Raw genomic sequence first — 20,519 nt, forward strand, 5'->3', positions numbered from 1 at the left:
ATCCCATGGAAAGGTAAAAACAAGTTAATAGGATCCAAGAAGTTTGACTTGCCTCAATCAAAATGATCAGGCATTTCCCTCACTTCCACAAGACCATTTTACACCACTAAAACATTTCACATTCACAAAAGAAATTCACAAAACACCTGCCTCGTGATTGACTTAAACTATTCATAGAATATAGTTATACACACACCCACACACATACATTTTAATTGTAAATAAGGGGAGGGTTTCATTCAATTGCTCAATGGGAAATCATTTGACAGCCTTTAGGAAATCAGTGTACCAATAACAGAGCCACGGGCTGCTCGGGAAGTAAACATTTTTTGTTTGTTGGGAACAAAAATACGTTTTGGCCATTGCTGTGGCTAAAACAAAGAAGCAACCATCTTAGCTGTTCGTGTCAGCATGTGAATTCACATCAGAGAATAAAGAAACAATCAAACAAACAAAACAATCAAAAGCCTCACTGACACCTGGGCCAGCCCGGGTCAGACCAGACTGAAAACGCATCACTAACCCTCCTGTTACATACAGCATTAGTGTTTGTGGGTCAATTTGACCCAAGGAATGTTTCATCATACAAGAATGCATATATGTTGATTACATAAATGTAAATTTGTTGTGAAACTAAAGTGATTTATCAGGAACAGAAAAAAAATTTAAAAATCCAGGTCAGTTTGACCCCAGGGATTTTAAATGATCAAGAAATGTGTGAGAAATGTGCATGTTGTTTCCACTTATTTAAAAATGTAACAATTTAAAACAGGTCAATTTGGCGTTAAAACACAATAGCCTCCTTTTGCATTTGTTCCCCTTGAACAGTGTGAAAATTCATCTGTGTCAATTTGACGCGGGGGAAGTTGAATTCATGACAAAGGTGTCTGGAACGCTCAATTTTAAATATCTCAATAACTCTACTGGCAAATATATGAAATGAAACATTCATTGTCAATGCTGATTAGTGGGTCACTTTGACCGAGCTCACATTTATCTATCCAGAAAAGTGTCAAAACCTCCTTGCCTCCAAATCTGAGTAAACATGACCTCATCATTAATTAGCTTAACTTGCAAATGTCTGATCAGTAATACCTGTTCACTGTTTTTTTTTCCATGTAAATTTTTCTGAAATTTCCAAGGCGGGTCAGGTTGACCCATATCATAACAGGAGGGTTCAACATTCACACAAGTTCCAAATGTACACGGCATCCAGTTTTGAAAAGGTATTTCTCTCTGATCTTTGCGCCACCTATTGTATATCGCACAACAGAAAACAATACGAGTGGAACGTGGTGAGAGGGCGTCAAGAAGGACTCAGTACTTGTTAATCCCAAAGACCCTCACGCCGTGCAGTTGCGGGAGCTTGGGGATGAGCACGCTGAGTAGCGAGGCCGTGTTTATCAAGAAGTGTGTTGCGTCGTATTTGGTGTAGAAACTCGCCAAGAAATAACTGTGGAGCAAAACAACCCCCACCCACCCAAAAAAAAAAACAGTAAGCAAGCTGTGCATGTGTGAAGTATGATGACTTGCCATCAGTGTTGGGAATCAAGGCATTTGAGTCGCCGTCAATTCAAATCATTGCCAATATTCGATTCTCAACATTGACTCAATGCTCACACACATTCGCTTACAGGATGATGGGGGAAATGGTGAAGAACTTTCTGGAGGATGTGAACTGAACGCCGTAATCGAGCTGTTCCCAATGCGTGAGGAGTCTGGCCTTGCCTTGATCAGGGGTCTCAAAAGGCGTCCCTTTCACCGCGTGCATGAACACGTACATCCCCTGCGGGAACAACAAGACCACGGACACAGTTGGGGAACCGCTGCAGTTACCATTAGGGCAAAATGGAGATCGACCGTCATGTATGGCACTGTACTGGAAAAAAAAACACAACACGGTAATACAGCGAGCTGTGTTCTACTCACCAAGTTGTGGATGACGTTTGTGAGGGTCCAAACCAGCGGCACGCTGAAGAACGGAATGCTCAGAAGCACAACGTGAAGGATTCCCACGCCGAGCGCGTAGGTCAGCCAGATGCCGCGACTGTTCATGACCCGCGTGTTGGGATTCACCTCGCTATGTGCCACACCCACATTCATTCTGGTCTGGAAGATACAAATAAAAATAGCGTTCGACTTAAAGGCAGAGTCAACCCCAGAATTTTCTTTACAATATGTTCTGTCCACCTCCGCTAGTCAAGACACGGCATTCTGATTAAGATTGCATTTGTGCAACATGAGTTAAGCAGAAAAAGTGACCCGCGTTGAGCCATCTGAGAAGGTGGGCGTTTTGTCACTTTCTGTTGACTGAAAATGACATCACACTCTCTCAGGGCTCAGGTAACGATTAATCACGGCTCATGTGCTCAAGTCATATTCTACAAACAGAATATTAATCAGGATGTCGTGTTGAGACCCTTGGCGGCACAGAACATATTATGGCCAAGAAAATTTTGGGGTTGACAGCCCCATCAAATCTCGTGTTGATCGGTGAAACTGGAATGAGGGACTGTTTTTTTTTTTCTAACTTTTCAATTCCTGAAGTAATTTGACTACAGTGATTCCAAACACAGGACACCAGGGACCCTACTTGGATTTCAAGACACAAATGGTACTAAGAATTGCCAGACTGTACCTTTGCCCCCTAGACCTAAATGTGACACCAAGAAAATATATTAGCCAATCTTGGTGAACTTTGTTCCCTGGCCCGCTTTCAGCTTCCAGCATGGATGAATGCTTGCACTGTTTCCAACACCACAAAGTAGAAGAGTGATCTTCCCCTTGGACGTTAATAATGTGGAATTTGAGGTTGTTGTTTTTGGTGAGGTTGTTGTTTATTTTGCATTCCAAAAATATTCCATTTGACCCACAATCTAAAAAAATTAAAATAAAGGATGAATGCTTGAAGTATTTAGAGCACCATAAAATACAAGTAAGCGGCCCGGTGGTCGACTGGTTAGCACGTCAGCCTCATAGTGCAGAGGTGCAGGGTTCGATTCCGGCTCCAGGCTTCCTATATGGAGTTTGCTTGTTTTCCCGTGCCTATGTGGGTTTTCTCCCACATTCCAAAAACATGTCTGGCAGGTTAATGGAACACTCTAAATTGTCCCTCGGTGTGGGTGTGAGTGTGAGCGCGGATGGTTGTTTGTCTCTGTGTCCCCCGCCTACTGCCCGAAGACAGCTGGGATAGGCTCCAGCACGCCTCGCGATCCTTGTGAGGATAAGCGGATCAGAACATGGATGTTGGATGGATAAAATACAAGTGTGATCTGCTTTTTATAGCTTTGTTTGTTTCTTTGGTTCAGCAAAAAATGTTATTAGGTCAATGTGATTCGCTGCATGTCATAAGAAAAGAAGAAAAAATAAATAAAATAAGGCCTGCTGAAGAAGTTTAAAACGCATTTTCTAAATGTTTAAACTTGAAAAAGGGTCAATTTGACCCACAATGTAAAAGCTGGGTTACACTGAGGGTGAACCCTCGCACGTTATTTCGGCTTATATTGAGACAATATAAAATGTATTTTTTATTTATTTATTTTAAATAACCACTGTCAATCGAAGGGCTAATCACTTTCACACTTTCAGTCTTCAATGAACCTAACATGCAAAAATAAACCGAGGACCTCTCAAATGTACAAACCACTTGTCAAACTTTCCGCTGTTTTTAAATCTATTTTAAAAATATAATGCATTCTTTTTGAAATAATCTGTTTTTATAATGCAAAAATGAATTTTAAAAATACTTTAAGCAACAACAACAAAAAATAAGTGTACGCACATATTCTTGTCCACAAATAGACTCCAACCCAACTCGTCGGGGCAACAGATGTTCGATAAGATCGGTGCGGCTGATGGGCACCACCGTGTCGTTTCTAACTGACAAAACCGGAAAAACAACTGAAATCTAAGACAAATACAGTTACTTTTCAATGTTACTGATTGGAAATCTAAGTCTCGTACAGTGTGTTTCACATCTAGCAGTGGAGTTTTGGCGCAGAATATGCTCGAAAATTATATACAAATTCGATTATGGAGAAGGTGGTCGACAAACCCCCCCGGAGACCTACAGGTTACAGCAGCGAGTCTTGGAAGTGCGTGGAGAGCCGATCTGCTGCGGAGAGAAAGAGAAAACAACCTTGTTGTTGATGATGTGCTCCACTTAGCCGACGGCGACGGGCGCAGTGAGACAAAGCGGAAGTAGGCGTAGTTGACTGGGTCACATCACCATTATCTGTCAGGTAGTTTTGAAAGGTTACATCGAGGACAGTAGTGTGCGATTGGTTTTAATTCACGTAAACACTATTGATTTTCAAAAAATAATTGAAACGTGTTTTGGATCATATTCAGTATTAACGTCGAAGAAATAGTTACGGTCGTGTGCCTGGCAGATTAAAGTCAGGGCAAAAACATTGGCTCAAGTTCCTACCTCTCACTTCCAGCCAATCAGATTTTAGTAGGCCGGGCGGGAAATAGTTGCCTTCGGTGTTTACGACACGGTCGCAGGACGAGGCAAGTTCACACGTCGAATACAGTTTATTATTATTGTAATTGAGATATAGCATTCACTTTTGCTATGAACGTGTAAATCTCTCCGTGTGTTTATTCATTAATTCATTAGTCGCTTGTAAACAGACTCGCGAACTAGCGTTACCAGTCGAGATCGTCGAAGGGGCGTCAGAAAGTGACGTCACTTTCTGACCCTATGAGTCCTTCCTCTCACCGCAATTCGGTAGCATTTCCACGTCCTTCGTTTGTTTTTCAGCTCCGTCATGAAGCAGCTGCCCGCAGACACCGTGCGGCTGTTGTCCAGCTCACAGGTCATCACTTCGATGACTAATGTTGTGAAAGAGCTACTTGAAAATGCACTCGATGCTGGGGCTTCCACCATTGACGTCAAACTGGTACTGCTGACATAATTTTCGCTCCTATTTCATCTATGGGCTCGAAAGACCCCCATCCATGTGTGAAATTACATAACCAAGGCAATCGTCTGTTTCCCCAAACAATGTCTGCGAACGTCATCTTGTAAATTGTGTGTCAAGTTAGTCAACATTAGTAGGGTTCGTATGTTAGTTATTGATTGTTAAAAGTCAGTCGGCTTGGGGGGGAGGTCAGTAAGGCTGGGCCTTTGAATTAATAAGGGCAGTGGTTCAAATTATCCACATGCTAAGTGCCAAGTGTATGAAGTGCTGCCTCCATTAAGTGAAAATGCTTTTATTGTTTAGCGCAAGTAGAAGCAACTTGCCTCCTTGCGAACTCCTCTTCTCCATCCCTGGTTGTCCTGGTAACAAAAGCCATAACAAAACTCTTCTCTTTCATTTACTACTGCAGGAGAACTATGGCCTGGATCGGATCGAGGTCCGGGACAACGGCTGCGGAATTAAGGCCTCCGCCGCTCCCGTCATGGCCATCCGCCATTTCACCTCCAAGATCTACAGCCACGAGGACCTGGAGCTCCTCCAGACGTACGGCTTCAGGGGCGAAGCACTCAGCTCTGTTTGCGCCGTGGCGGAGGTCAGTCCCAGCTGTCACACGCCACTTAGTCACTGGCTTTTAATTTACATACTGTTGGTTGTGATAAAGGCTGTCGCTATTGAATGTTTTAAAAATCTATCGATTAATGAAATAACGTGATGACATTTTTTGTGTATTATAAAACTATGTTTTTCTTGATGACTGTTTATCAACCGATTGTTGTCATAAATTTTGTATTGTTTAGTGATTAAAAAAACAAAACAACAATTAAGCAATGTCACATGAGCGGGACTGATGTTATGCTCAACAACCTTTTTGAAATTCATTCAGTGACTGGTTTGGTCATTATTTTCCAAAGTAAACGCAGGCGCTTGCTTCATGTCTTATTTTGATTAAACAAAAGATAACAGTCTGCTTTCATGAAGGACCCAAAGCAAAAGAAAACCCCCAATGCTCGTCTGTGTGAATATCAGTGTGAATTGCTTGTTTATACAGTATGTGTGCTATTTTATTATTTTTCTCCAGGTGGCCATCACCACCAAGACCGAGGACGATGACATCAGCACCCAGTACACGCTTAACGCCCAAGGGAGCATCGTATCTCAGAAGCCGACTCACTTAAGCCAAGGCAAGGAAGGCCTCGTTAATGTTTGTTGTTAGCAGCAGAATCAAAGAATTGCATTTTTACCACATCAAGTAACATTTTTTTCCCCAAGTATGTGAGTTCCATCTTCATAGCTCCTTTCGCTAGGATAATGAATACATATTGCTGTTCATGCAATGCAAAAACCCAAACCGACAAAGCCGTATCAGCGACCGAAGGGCTTCTGGGTTTTTCTCGCATTTTAAAACCGTTCCTTTGTGTCTTAATGACTCAATTAGCCCTGTTTGAAAGCATTTAAAAGCTCATTGTTTTCAGTGACGCGTCTCCTATTTTTAATGACAAATGTGGTTGTCATGTCTTACAGGTACAACGGTTAGCGTACTGAAACTTTTCAAGAATCTTCCCGTGAGACGGCAATACTACTCGTCAGCTAAGAGATGCAAAGACGAGGTGAAAAAAATCCAGGACCTGTTGGTGGCCTACGCCATTATAAAACCTCAAGTGAGACTCACACTCACTCACAATAAGGTAAGCCTTCCTCTTTTAGGACCCCTTTAACACAGTGTAAAAAGAAAGGTTGGCATACCACTGTCATCCCTATGTTCGCTATATTATTTATTTTTGAAGGTAAAGTTCAATTTAAATCTGCTGTTTTGAACTATAAAAGTTTAGCACAAAGAGCTATACATTTTTGCTTCATATGTATTCCGTAGTCACAAAAATGCCAGAATGGGCGTTTTTGGTGTACCAAAGAACCAAATGGCACAAGGCAAAACAGCAATTACACGTGTTGTTAGTGTGCACAGCCACAAGGTGTCCTCAGCAGCTTTCTCAGGGTTTCCATTGCGTGCACTGAAAATAGGATTGGCAATTTGCAATTATGTCACAAAATACTCACAGTATCAACTGCATATTTTCCTTCTTCTTTACCCATGTGAGGGAAATCTATCTTGCAAGTGCCCCTCATTTTATTGAGGAATCGGATGATTTGAAGACGTATCAATCAAACAGACAACATTTTGGAGCCTTTGTTAAGGTGTGAATAAAATTGACCCCATTTACAAGTTTTATGTCGCTCTTCAGTATGAAGTGTTTGGTGAAGTGCAGCATCAGCTTCCAATGCAAATGTTTCACACGATGTATGAGCGAGTTGAGTTCATCATGAGATATAAAGAGTGTTTTGGTTTTTTTCCCCTTCATTTCTGACACTTTTGGATAATGCCCCAGGGTCTTTCTGACCCGGAAACATTACAGCTGTCTTATCACCAGTTGATGTACACAAGAGTAGTTTTGCTTTTGCGCTAACCTATTAAAAATAAAAAGCTGTCATTTGGGCCCATCTTTCGTCTTTCTACAAGATGAGCTCAATCGGCCGTGCAAGTATTGAGCAAGTGGACGTCTCTCGTAGCCTTTCTCACTGCCGCTAATCACAGCTGTCAGGTGCTCCGAACACAAATATGAGTGACTGTGAACTCGGATTTAGCTGATTATGATGCTTGAGTAAGTTGCTGAAGTCAGCAGCAGTTTGTGTTTCAGGCCGCCGCGTGCGTATGCCTGCGTGCAGGCTATGTGGGTCAGCCAGAGGGCACGACGCCACTGTATATGGCGTTCCTAGAAATCCGTTTCAAGGTTGTTAACGGTGAGTAATGAACGCCCCCATTTTGTACATTCAGCTCTCGCTTGCCCCTATCCTTTACAACGAGCTCTGCGAGTCGAGCCCGCGTGTCGTGTTTCGCAGCTTCTTTACGAGCTGTTTACAGCAGCGATCCCTTTTCGTGCGCTAACTGTACGTCACATAACTTGATGCGTGCCGATCACGGAGCGAGAGGAGTTCGAAACGCAATATAACTCAGAGTCATCTAAAATAATAATAAACATCAAATCATTGATCATGAAATTTGATGTCAAAGATCGAGTGCTCAGTTTGCTTTTTATTAAGTTTCAGTGTTGTGTCATTTCTGGCTTGGGTTGTGCTTATTACCTTATGACAAAGACTTAAATGCAATAAGAAGTATTATTTAATCATAAAAATATAATTTGGAGGTGGGGGGTCAGTTTGACCCAATGCATGTATAATCATCCAAACGTTTCAAAAAATGAATGCTGTAAAACTTGCTACAAAATGGTCAGTTTGATTAAGAGAGTTTATGTTGCGCATCAAATTGAATGGCATTCATCTTAAATAATAGATGTAATCTGGGTCATTGTGTAATTGTCCAAAAGTGTAAGGATATGGAAAAAAAAAATCACAGTAAACATTGAATATTTCATGTCAGTTCAACCGGTTAATATGTCAAATGAACTATTTTCATTATTACCGTTGATTTCAGTTCTCTACACCCAAAAAAAAAAAAAACCCCAACAAAATTTTGAACTAACTGCCACGTAACAGGAGGCTTCAAGCGAATGACTTTTATGATAATGATGACTCGCATTGTTGCCAGGTAAGATTTGTGGTTTGAGTTACCGTCTTGACATGACCGTGAACGTTAACGGTGTATGTAACATGGCTGTCGCGTTATTGCAGGTGGTGGTCTGGCAGAAGGCCAAGGCGGCCGACCACAGGAGCGCCCTCCTTGCCACCTTGGGCTCCACGACGCTTGCCAACCTGCTCCCATGCCACCACTGTCAAGAGCAAGCAGAGGTTTGTTCCTCAACGGCAAGCGGTCTCTTTCATCAAGGCTATTAATGCTCCGAAATGACATTGTCACGGCCACTGAAACAGTGCCAACCTGACTAGAATGGCAGGTGTAAATTTGAGCGCGACGGGTTGTTTGCCTATATGTTTCCCTGCAAATTGGCTGGGCGACCAATCAAGGGTGTGTACCGCCTCTCGCCCAAACACAGCTGGCAATAGACTCCAGTTACCCAGTTAAAGCCGCGTTCTATAGAAGATGGACGGGTGTCTCCTTTTAAAAGAATCTACATTGTACGCGACGGTGAGCTAATAGCCGAGAAGCACTGGTCTCTAGCCAGAAAATGTGTTCACTTGGTCACCGGCCAACTTTTCTCTTGCAGTTCTTTCCTGATGAAGAGTGAGCATTTTTTTTTTTTTTTTTTTAAAGCTAAGCTTTGTTGTGCTGACGGTAATTGAATTATGGTTTGAGCGGTCACTTTTCTGCTCGGTCACGGTAGGTGCCATGCGGTTTGGTAGCTCACAACTAATCCACTGTGACGGATGTAGAGCAGCACCTTTTCATCTTGTTTCCCTCATTTTTCTCGTTTGCTTGTTGTTGATTTGTCGCCGCAGCCGGTTACGAGATCGACCTTTCGTCTTGTCCTACGAGCCCGACTCCCCGAAGCAATGGAAGTGCTTTCTCTCCCATTTGTGATCGACGGGAGCCGAGTTGACACCTCGGGGGGAGAATTGGAACCAAACGCGAGAGCTGCATTTCTGCGCGTTTACTTCTACTTTTCAGCCCTTTGAGGGCAAGGAGTCGCCATTTGCGTTGCCATAAAGTGACCGTAATGAGCACAAACGGGGAGGAACACATGTGGCCCGAAAGGAAAGAGCGGCTCGTTTATTGACGTCTTTTAGTGAGCTTTGCTAATAATGAGCCCAAAGCCATGTGGAAGTGAGCGGAAAAAAAAAAAAAAGCATGGCGCTTCGCCACCTGGAATCGATACGTTAATAGCGATCGTAATGTCTTACAAGCTTACTTCCGTGATGGACTTTTTAGTAGGATTGTTTGTCCGCTGATCAGTTTTAGCTGTTGAGAACAACTGCAGGCAAAATGATCAAGCCTCCGTCAGTGTATCCATTTTGTCAAGTGAAAATTTTTCTAGCATAATAAAAATTCAAGTTGTTTTTTTTTTTTTGGGGTGGGGATGTTGCAAGAGGTGTTGGTTGTGTTTAATTTTCAGTGGGGTTCGAATTCGCGGTCTTGTCTTTTTGAGGAGGTCTTGGCCGTTTAAAATTTGATCAGTTGTACAACACAAGGCTTAAACATAACCAAGCCGCGTAAAGTCCTTCATAGCAACCTTGACTTGCTTTGGTCGTGTTGTAAATTCCATCTTTTTTTTCAGATTTTTCTCGAGGGTTTTTTCCCTAAGTCAGGCGCCGATGTCTCTTCAACCAGCACTTCTGTTCCAGACAAAACATTCATATTTGTCAACAATCGGCCCATCCACCATAAGGACATCATGAAGGTGTGCTTCCTTCCGCTTGCAACACGCTATGCTCGGAGTGCTCGTCGTTTGAAAATGTTCCGTTTCCGTTTCTGACCCGCCGTCAGTTACTTCGTCAACACTATGCCGCGCAGTATGCGGACGAGTCGGCGCAGAACCGCTACCCCATCCTCATGCTTCAAATCACCGTTTCACCCTCTGCGGTGGATGTCAATCTGACCCCTGATAAGACGCAGGTTCTCCTCCACAACAAGGTATTTATGGCAGCTCGAACGCAGACAAATCCGAATGTCCTGATCGCTCTCAGTTCTCTCTTTGCTTTTAGGAAGCCTTGTTTACTGCACTGGAAGCTCTGCTGGTCTCTCTCTACGGGTATCGGCCCGCTCACGACTCCACAACGGAACGGCTCGGCCCCGATGCCTCATCTTCACCATCCTGGAATACCGACGCTGAAAAAGCGGAGGATGAGATCAGCGCAATAAAGGATGTTGCGGGATTTCACACCCTCAAAGAACAGTCAGACGGCGCAGTGCGCGACAGTCCGCCACCAAGCAGACAGACCTCGAAAAGCAGCTCTTCGTCCTCGGCGGCAGAAGACTGGATTGTCGATCAGATGCCCGCTGCCTCAGAGTCGAACTTCTCTCTCGGTGATGATGAAAGTGTAGGCTTGCCAAGCGAACTGCCCGCAAAATTCAAAGACCAAGAAGCACACATATCCGCCGAGGACTGGAGCAAAGGCACTGCCCTAACGGACCCGGTGTCAGGACAGCCCCTGCAGCCCGTCACGATCCATCAAGGCTCCGCGCCGGGTCGTTCCGTTGCCGATGAGATCGAGACAAACAAAAGGACAGTCAACGTTATCACGGAAAAGCGTACGGCTCTGACCGCCTTTGATCTGATCAGCAACCGGACGATGAGAGCGCCACTATCGCCGGTCGCTTTATTCGAGAAGGAAGCCCGCGTCCAGGTTCTCAGGGAGAAACCGACCGCCAGCCTACAGGAGATCAGCAAAGCCGTTCATGACAGGTGGAAAAATCTCAGTGAGGAAGACCGCAAGAAGTAAGTTTTAGTCTGTTATCACCTTTGATGTTGTTATTGTTGTTGTTTTTTTTTTTTCTTGATACAGTAAGTGCCAGATTCAGAGTGAGTGAGGAGGTTGTTTTTAGTATGCCGCCACCGTATCACTTGAAAGACAAATGTGCTGTTTCCCGGTTCTCGCCGTTGTTTTCGTTCATCGGAAATCACATCCACACTTACTTCACCAGCACTCAGGGGAGTGACACAAAGTTGGCTAGTCAGGAACAGATTTGGCAGCGAACAGATGGAGGTAATGAGCGTTAGCGTTTGACCCGTATCGGCCTCCCCTGCGAGGCAAAGGATTTACGTTCATGAAGCTAAGACAGGGATGGAGTCATTTAGTGGGGCAATCAGCAAAACAGAGCTGCTCACAAAATGCGTTCTGATGGCTCTCGTTGACTCGTGTGAATTGTGTAACTCATGTGAATTGTGTGCTATTTTTCAGATTTGATATTTTGGCGGTGCTACGCACAAAAGTAAAAGGCGGGACGTATAAAAACAAAGACAGACAGAACAATAACAAACACAAAAACAGAGAACACTAAAGCCACGCTGAGTAGAAAGCCAAAGAATAACTCCTCCGGTCTCTCCGTGTCAACACTCTCAGCCTGTAGCCTCGTACCGTTGATGAGTCGTTCTGTGTCAGGTTGGTGTCATGATGTCAACGTGCGATCAGCATGATGCTCATGAAATGCCAGTTTGACTTGAACTTGGAGAAAATGTATGCGCGTACATGAAAACAGTTGTACGAGGGCATCCCAAGGTCAAATGAAGTCGTGTTCTCGTGCACTTTAGGTTGGTCACTTTTTGTGAGCAGTGGATGTTTTTCATCAGCGTTACGTGCACTCAACAGGTACGAGGAGAAGGCCAAAAAGCAGCTGGAGCACCACGACCGCACTTGCGCCGCCAAACTGGCTACCGCCGGTGGCGCGAAAGACCGGCGCACCTTCTCCGCTCCGGGCCAGAAGCGCAAGGCCCCGTTCTCCAACCAGCAGCTGCTGGACGAGCTCTTCTCGGCGCCACAGCCGCAGAAGAAGCCCCGGACCCCGAGTCCCAAGCCCTCGCGGCCCCTCCCCTGTTGCATGTCGAGCCTTCGCGCACGACTCCAGTGCCTCTCGTCGTCCCGGAGCACGGCGGCACCGCGGGGCCTCCGTCTTATAAACCGGCTGGCCTCTCAGAGCATCTGGGTCATTTTATGCGGTCAGAGGCTCATGTTGTTCAACCCCTTTCGGGTGCAGGAGAGCCTGCTGCTCCAGAGACTCCTGCGGAATCAAATACTTCCAGCCGTCACTCTGCAGAACGCGATACATGTCACGGAAGGGTAATGGGACACTGGCTTCTCGCTTGCAAACAGCCCATGCTGGCCGCTTATCAACGATGCTTTCAGTGCTGAATTAGAAAAATAATATTTGTGTTCCAGCTACAGACGTGGCGGTGGCCGATGCATGGCCACATGCGGCCCGTTCGGTTCTTCAATTTTTTTGAATTGAATTAATAATAGGCTATGTATTGCGTTCGCATTTTTTTTTCTTGCCTCATTCCTGAAGTGACTTAGCCCATTTGTTGATTTTTACAGATAAATGTACAACAAAAGTTTGCCCCCCGTTGGTGTAGCGACTTCAATTTCATTTTAGTAGTACAATTCCCAAAGTGAAACTTGCACAAAGAAAAACGTTTTTGATGCCACATGATTGAGCCGCACGTGTACAGACGCCGCTGAATTTCCTCCATTGTCTCTTGTGCAGAAGCTTAGGGGGAAGCGACGCCATGGAGTCTTTGTGCAACATGGAAAAACAGAGGCCGGATGTGAACGGCAGGATGTTCATCTCTGACCCGAGAGTCGTGGCCAACGGATTTCAAGTCAGACTCACGCCAGGTAAACCAAATCGCTAACATGGCAACACCGACTGTGTTTCCCAACCAGGGAGGGGGGTAGGCCAGCACATTACAGGGGGTGTGTGGAAACATTTCAGAATGTATTTCCCCGATCGATAACCACCCGTGGCACGGCCGCGTCAAAATCGCAACAGCCGCCTCTCACTGTCTCATTAAAGCTCGGATGAAAAGTCAAAACTGCTCCAGTGGGTCTTAATTTGATGTTGAATTTCAGCAAAGAAGATGACCGTGCCCCCGAATTAAGTGTTCGAATTCAACTCAAATGATTTTGATTGAATAATCATTTGTGTTACTTTTGAAGACTCATTAACCCGTATGAGTTGAGGGGGTACTTGCGGTCTGACAACAAAGTTTACACACGCCAAATAAGCTTTTGAACTTGCCCCTTTCTCCTCGTGGCCATGACAGTGCAAGCGATGATGCGCATTGAGTATGACATGTCACCATCAAGGTTCCGTGTTGAATGCATTCTAATAAAGTGACGTGATGGCAGCCGACAAAACAAACGGTGAGAACCCAATGACCGGGTGTAAATATTGACCATTCGCGTTTCGTAACCTAATAGCCGCTAACGGACTGTTTGGCACCGTTTCTTCTTCATTACCGGGATTATTTCTCAGCTTCCCGTGAATTTGGGCTTGTTTTTGTTGCCGAACAGCTTCGCCGCAGTCCAAGTTGGCGCCTTGCCCGATGCCGTGACCTTTTCAGCGGGCCCGCGGCCCAGCTTGCAGGTGATGGGAATGGTTGCCCTTTGAAAGAATTTGAGGAATTTTCATTGGTCACTGCCAGCCCCCAGTGGGTGCGTTGCCTCAGTCTGACACGGGGTGCGTGTAAGATCTTGGAAAGTCGCCGCTCTCTTCTTGGCCCGTGGCATCCGAGCCTTGTGTCGGAAATATACTTTTGCATGATTTGTGATATTTCCTCTTTCAATGACAGGCCCTATTTTTTTCCGACTTCCTTTCGGTCTTCGGGGGCTTCTATTAGTCATTAAACACTCCATTTGGCCCTCCGCGGTTTAACTTGGCCACCGGCCAAATGGTAAATCACAATATTTATTTATGATTATTTCCTGGAGATAGAATCTTCGTCTGCAAGTATATGAATCCTCGCTTTCTGCTTGTTTTGGCCAGGCGGCGCGTCGGCCCAGAGACATCTGGAAGTGACGGCGCTGGCCGACTGCGTACCTTTCCTCGGTGTCGAGGACCTCGGGGAAATCATGACAGCGGTTCTTCGCAGGAAGGCCAAAACTGTGCAGGAGTGTCGCCCGCTCAAAGTGTCCAACTTCCTCCAAGTGAGTGATAAAGTGGGGAAAAAATGCATCCAAAATCAAAGTGTAACGCGGCGGACTCGTTCCGGAGCCGAGATGAAAATCCGCAATATAGAGAGATCGTACGCGGTGGTGCCTCGACGTGAGTTTAATGCAAAACCATTCTTGTTTGTTTGTTTTTTTTAACAATTAAGAGTAGGCTAAAAATCACAAATTCTATGGCCTCTCTATATCCCCGATTGTCACCTAGGGCAGTGGTCCCCAACCTTTTTTGTTGTCACGGACGAGTTGAAACAAGTACATGCTGTTTGCGAACCGACAACCTTTTTTTTTCATTGCCAATAAATTGCCCGTTTTGAAGCAATGGTAGCGACAACAAAGATAGTCGATCAGCGAGCGGTGCGCACATTTCCACAAAGCTCGTCTGATGGCGTACCTCCACTCAACAAAAACAAACAAAATAATAACTCGGTTTGTCTCTGTGCGGCCCAGTACTGGTCCGCGGACCGATAGTTGGGGACCACTCGCCTCGGGTATTGCGGGTGGGTCTGGAGCGTAGGCATCCACTATAAGCAGAAGATCTCCCTGAAAGGCAAGTAGATACGGCCGGCCGGGCCAGTATATGTAAACGTTGACATCGCACGGGTGCACACGTTGCCTTCTTGTGCGAGTCATCGACCGCCGTCGTATGCGCAGAGCGAAGCCGTGCGACTCGCCCGTCAGATGCCGGCGCATCTAACCAGGGAGGATGCGGAGGACATCCTGAGACGGATGCAACAGCAACTTGGTGAGAGCGAGCGCACCTGTTTCCACGGAAGGCCTTTCCTCCAGCCGCTGTGCGACATCCCTCAGACGGAGCGCGAGGCCAAAGCTCTCGTTAAAACCTTTGGCACGATGAAAGGCCAACTCCAACAGAAGGATTTTGCTTTTGCGGCTGACCTAATCTGAACAGTAATACTTGGACACATCACCATGTCACACTTTTTATTTTATTTTTTATTTTAACCCTCTTCCGACAGTAGTTTCTCTGGAATCGCTTCTAAGGATGTGGCAAATTGGCAGTGGCATTGTTTGGTGAACCATCTCCTGTTGCATTTTGAAAGCAATGTGGAACATTGAGTGTTCCCTCCCCTGAAAAAAAAATCTGCCATTCATCAAGTAGACTCTTGCCAGTCGCGAATAGTGATGGACATGCCAAGCAGATATGAATGAATAATGGCTCTTGTGTGAGTACTTGAGCAGATGGATGCTCAAGTGTGATGTTACTTAAATACCAAAGAATATTGTTACATGCTGAATTTAATAAAGCTGCAGCACGTGAAGTAGCCAAAATGAGGGACTTGATGAAGTGCTCCTCTTCTTTCGCGTCCGTCAAATGCCGGGAAGCAACTGGATGGATGGAATCACGGAGATATCGACGCAGTCAAGACAATCTTCATTCTTATCCGTTGCTGGAAAAGTGCACGTTCTGGAGCAGCGCTCACCAACCTTTTTTGAAAGTGAGCGCTACTTCTTGGGGGCCGATTATCGGGAAGGGCTCCCAGTTTGATTCCATCCATCCATGATCCTATTATCACACTTCTGAAATCACACATTTGCTCCAATTACCTTTGGTAGCGTCAGAATGATATGTTAAAAATTAGGGATGTTTCAGTCCACTTCTTTTCAGACCAAAACCAGTGTGAGTATTTGCTCTTTGAGTCGCGATACCTTCTCGTACGAGAATTTCACTTCACCCAATGACAAAAAATGTGAACAAAGCCCTTTCCTCCTGGCGCAGCTGCTGATGATTCGATGATGTGTCAAACTGCCGCAGTATAGCTACTGCCAAATAGGACCCCCCCCCCCTTCGAAGTATCGGTGGCTTGTATCGGTAGCCTTCACGATCAGTGCTCCCCACTTTCTTTCTATAAATATCTGCCAGTTCTTTCCCAATTTATCCGTTGCAGTAGGCTTATTTGCATCAAATAAAAAGACAAGAACAGCAGCAACAACAAAGAAAAAAAAGGATTTAACCAAGCCTCCTGCACTGATTGTCACTGAGACGGGGCGCGCATGACTTGAAAATGCCCGTACAGAAATAATCTGCCCCAAGGGGAAAAAGTGCAATCCGATCGCTGATCTTACGAAAATATTATAGTTAGGCCGGCGAAAGGTCAAAGCTCACCACGTGTCTTGTTTTACGTGAGCGGAGCCCCCTTCCATATGGCTTCGGCATTGCTGCAAGCAACGGAAAGGGGCCGATTCGCTGCCGCGCCGGTGCCTTGCGCGAAACGCTTGTAAACGCGCGCCTGAGTTTCCCGTGTCAGCAAATGTATGCAGCAGCAACGGAATCCGCTCCGTACGCGCTCGCCTTATCACCCAAGGGCCATATTCGAGTAATTGGGGAGGATTAAAAGGTCAGCGGGAGCTGCCTTAGGCCAGCTGTCTTTTTACGCCACCTGTTGCATCCCTTTCCCTGCCACTGAAACCGATTCAGCAGATTAGCACAATGCGAGAATGCAAGTTTTTTTTTTTTTGTTTTTTGGGGGGGAGATAGGAAAAGTCCCGAAAGGTGTGCTGTATCTTGAAGATGTTCTCCCAATAGTTGCCAATGCGCCAAGCGACCTCGTGCTTCTTTGGGGAACGTTCAGTGCAACCGCAGATCGGCTTTCGCTAGGCCTTTTTTTTTTTTTTTTTTTTAACAGTCATCAAATCTAAAATTAAAGACGTGATCTATATTTAACCGCGTTTGCCGTCTATTGTGGGAGCAATGATGGAGCGGTGCCGTAAAAAGAGGTCCTCGCTTATTTTCGAGCACCTGTTTGTGTTTACAAATGTGACACTTTGCGACGTGTGAATCCGCTGCCGCGCATGACGGAACGGAAGTTAAACAATTCTTGATGTTGTTTCCTACCCTTAAAATGAGACTAAGTCAAGCTCCGGCGAAATGTTCCTCATGGGCCAGATTCACCGTTTCAACCATAAATGTACTACAAACAATGATCCCAAAGCACTTCGTTTTCAAAACAAAAGGTGGCTAACGCGCTCTGTAACTTCCACTGACAGCCTGAACCGGTTGCCAGCCAATCGCAGGGCACACAGAGTAAAACAAGCATCCACGCTCACACTCACACCGAGGGACAATTAAGAGTGTTCAATCAGCCTGCCATGCATGTTTTTGGAATGTGGGAGGAAACCGGAGTACCCGGAGAAAACCCACGCAGGCCCAGGGAGATGCATCCCTTCAATATAATCCTTGACACCAATTACTGCTGTCCGATTAGCCAGGGCTTTGACGCCATTTTGTGGCATTTTAGTGTGTCGCGGAAAGAACGCAGCTGAGGATCAGTTCCGAAGAACCCCCCAAAATTCAAATTTGTGAAGAGCAAATACGAAAAGGTGGGCTGTCGAAAAGAAATGTTGCTATTTCAGTGTGGCTTCGGAATCCTTTCAGCTGACTGAGGTCCCTTGCTCAGCTACTCTTTGCTCGTCTTTTACCCGGTTGCTGGGAGACCAGCGATGGGCGTATAGTTTTCTTTCCTGGAGGTGGTTATTCCGCCATAGTTTCCGCAACGTTCTCTCAGCCCGAGGTTCCAGTTCAGCGTGATGCTGTGGTCACGTGCCCATCATCAGAAATCATTTTGATCACATACAACTGTCAGGTCATAATGTCACTTTTGACAGATGTGGGGAAAAGTGATTCTTATTTTTTGTAATTATTATTATTATTATTATGATTATTATTATTTTTTTTTGCAAACGCCTGCATTGAGCTGGCTAAGGTGCGAGCATCAGCGACGTCTCTTGTAAATGCATTGTGCACAACCTATACCATGAATGCTATATGTGAGATTTGCAAATCCTTGCGGCCCATTTGACACAGAGCTGACACTCCGGCACATCCGCCTGCCTTAGGAGGCGAACGTGGCATGTCATCTCCAGACAGGAGCTTTCCATAATCTACCCTCCCTTGGCCTTACTTTCAGGAACATTTATTCTCCAACACTGTCACGTCTCTTCCGAAGCAGGTCGTGGCCTTGGACCCGGGCTGGCTCGGGGGGCAAGAGCTTTTTCGAAGGCTCCCCCTTTAACCCTTCCGTAGAAACCAACAACAGGCCAGTGATTAATATTGTAAACATTTCTGGAGTGGACACCAAATTTGTGTCCAAACTTCCAGTCATAAATCATCTGATGGCTTCCCCGAGGTGACTGTCAATGTTCATGTCGGAATAGTGATTCCTTCTCCCTAAGTGAAAAAGCAAACGGCGCGCAGACGGAAAGGATAAATCACTCCTTCAGGCGAAGACAGGCAGCGTTCACCAGCTGGCCATCTGGCCGTTATCACGTCCTGGGTTGATTTTATGACTTTTCATTGCCTTCCGCGGACCCAGCAGGGATTGAAACAAACAAGCCCGGCCTCGGCTTGTTGACGTGATTACAATATGCGTCGTCAATACGCCGCCCCCGCTCGACAACGTCGATTTCAGCAAGAATGTTCCAATGCAAAGTTCCCGTGAGGAAGAATTGCCTTAAGTGGAACGACATGCGCATTTGAGGGCAACTCCTTTGAACTGCTGCTTAGCATGGCAGAGGAGAGATTTGAGGTTTGCGGACTTTGCAGATTCTCTGTTTCCACGCCTTGGTGAAATTTCTACTCCCACGTTCCCGAAACATACCCGTGAGCTTCACGCAGACTCTCGATATGGGCCGCCGTTGGCTGGTGACCAGTTGAGGGTGTACCACGTCTCGTGGCCAAAGTCCACCGGGGTAGTTTCCAAGCTCACCCCTCGACCGTAGCGAGGATAAACGTGCGTACTTACGAAAGAGGCTCCAGTTTAGCTCGCTTGTCTTTTGATCAGTTTGATCAGCTCTTTCGAGACCCACAGCGTATTGTGTAATAATAGAAGCATCAATAAGAGTCGACCAGGCGTGGAGAGCGCCTAAATTGACACCCCCAAAAATGGAGAAAAGATTTTTAAGCAAATAAATCAACCAAATGGCTGCCTATATGGTCCACAGAAAATACTCAAGTAGAAAGTTTGGATTTTTGTATTGCCAACAACCAAATAACTCTTCAACATTCTTATACAAATGTATTGTTTAACATTCCTCAAGATGCCCCCCCCCCACCCCCCTCAAATTGAATCCCAGTTTCATCCGTTCCAGTTCTGCTAATGTTAACACAACAAGAATCGCGTCCAATAACCGGGTCTCCAGCTGTGTTGGAGCAGTCGCATAGCCCCGAACATCCTTCTTCCCTCTCCTCTCGCTCTCACTTCCTCACCTGTCAAGAGGTGGAATGTCACTGGCGGATGCAGTCCTCCAGAGTCCCGCCATCACAACAGATGTCACGACGCTCAGGCGAAGCCGCGAGGACGACCCGCGAGGAACAGACAGGCGGCAATAAACGGCATGGGGCGCTTCAACCTGGCTCTCGGCACGGATGCGCAATGTCAGACGGACAAAATTCTCATCAATTTGTTTTGGCACATTGGGCAGTACGAGCAGTTTGTTGCGATTGTGACAACATTGGTGTCGGGAAACCAACAATACTGACTGAAACTTTGCCTCAGCCTTTCTTCAGCAAACGTGTGCAGCAGTGGCGAGCAGACTTGCACTTGTTCCTTTATGATTGTGATTTTGTTGAGAAACCATTCATTACGTCCCGGAAGCCACCATATGCGTTCTTATCCACACGGCGCCACATTCTCCTGTGGAAATGTATTCAAGCGACTTCACCGAGTTGAATATGAAGAGCCAACCGTCGAAGCCTGGCTCAGCTCCATCCAATGTGGCGGCCATATTGGATGTGGCAATTTCCCGTCAAAGGCATGAGCCACTCGAAGCCACTCGCATACAGACCGGACGTTGGCTTTAACACCAGCCCCGTTTCAACGTGACTGCCTGGGCAGGCTTCTTCGCAACATTCTTCTCTGCGGGCTGTCAATTAAAAGACATGTATTTTCACATCACAGAGGCTTTCAACAAGGCAATGATTGGGGGATATCTGACACTCTACGGAGCCCTTAAGGAAAAAATTTTTGAAAATGCGCGTTTATGTACTTTCGGGTCGGTTTGGCTACTGCA

The 20,519-nt window shown here is 45.7% G+C and overlaps 2 protein-coding genes and 1 long non-coding RNA gene across 5 annotated transcripts; 1 reads left to right on the plus strand and 2 right to left on the minus strand.

Annotated features, from left to right (window-relative positions):
* Positions 1–154: 154 nt before the first annotated feature.
* Positions 155–4,206, minus strand: ormdl1 (ORMDL sphingolipid biosynthesis regulator 1). The gene is made up of 4 exons (XM_019872864.1): positions 4,071–4,206; positions 1,930–2,109; positions 1,635–1,786; positions 155–1,453 (listed from the first exon to the last, which is right to left on the minus strand). The coding sequence occupies exons 2-4, from the start codon at positions 2,101–2,103 to the stop codon at positions 1,318–1,320; spliced, it is 462 nt and encodes a 153-aa protein (XP_019728423.1). The 5' UTR covers positions 2,104–2,109; positions 4,071–4,206; the 3' UTR covers positions 155–1,317.
* On the plus strand, positions 1,132–18,474 carry pms1 (PMS1 homolog 1, mismatch repair system component). Of its 3 annotated transcripts, none has more exons than XM_019872858.1 (14): positions 1,132–1,226; positions 4,766–4,904; positions 5,335–5,517; positions 6,004–6,106; positions 6,447–6,610; positions 8,610–8,726; positions 10,109–10,231; positions 10,318–10,464; positions 10,536–11,269; positions 12,141–12,608; positions 13,033–13,163; positions 14,314–14,474; positions 15,147–15,897; positions 15,955–17,213. In XM_019872858.1, exons 2-13 carry the CDS (start codon positions 4,773–4,775, stop codon positions 15,396–15,398), a joined length of 2,715 nt encoding a protein of 904 aa, XP_019728417.1. In that variant the 5' UTR covers positions 1,132–1,226; positions 4,766–4,772; the 3' UTR covers positions 15,399–15,897; positions 15,955–17,213. The 3 variants fall into 3 exon arrangements, with proteins under 3 accessions (XP_019728417.1, XP_019728414.1, XP_019728416.1); XM_019872855.1 differs by lacking the exon at positions 1,132–1,226 and adding an exon at positions 4,423–4,512; XM_019872857.1 differs by lacking the exons at positions 1,132–1,226; positions 15,147–15,897; positions 15,955–17,213 and adding exons at positions 4,423–4,512; positions 18,316–18,474.
* On the minus strand, positions 18,171–19,997 carry LOC109517610 (uncharacterized). The gene is made up of 2 exons (XR_002168583.1): positions 18,413–19,997; positions 18,171–18,368 (listed from the first exon to the last, which is right to left on the minus strand). It is a non-coding gene; the product is annotated as an uncharacterized LOC109517610 (long non-coding RNA).
* Positions 19,998–20,519: the final 522 nt, after the last annotated feature.

This window comes from Hippocampus comes, unplaced genomic scaffold (assembly GCF_001891065.2).
Source record: "Hippocampus comes isolate QL1 unplaced genomic scaffold, H_comes_QL1_v1.1 scaffold242, whole genome shotgun sequence".
Classification (NCBI taxonomy): domain Eukaryota; kingdom Metazoa; phylum Chordata; class Actinopteri; order Syngnathiformes; family Syngnathidae; genus Hippocampus; species Hippocampus comes.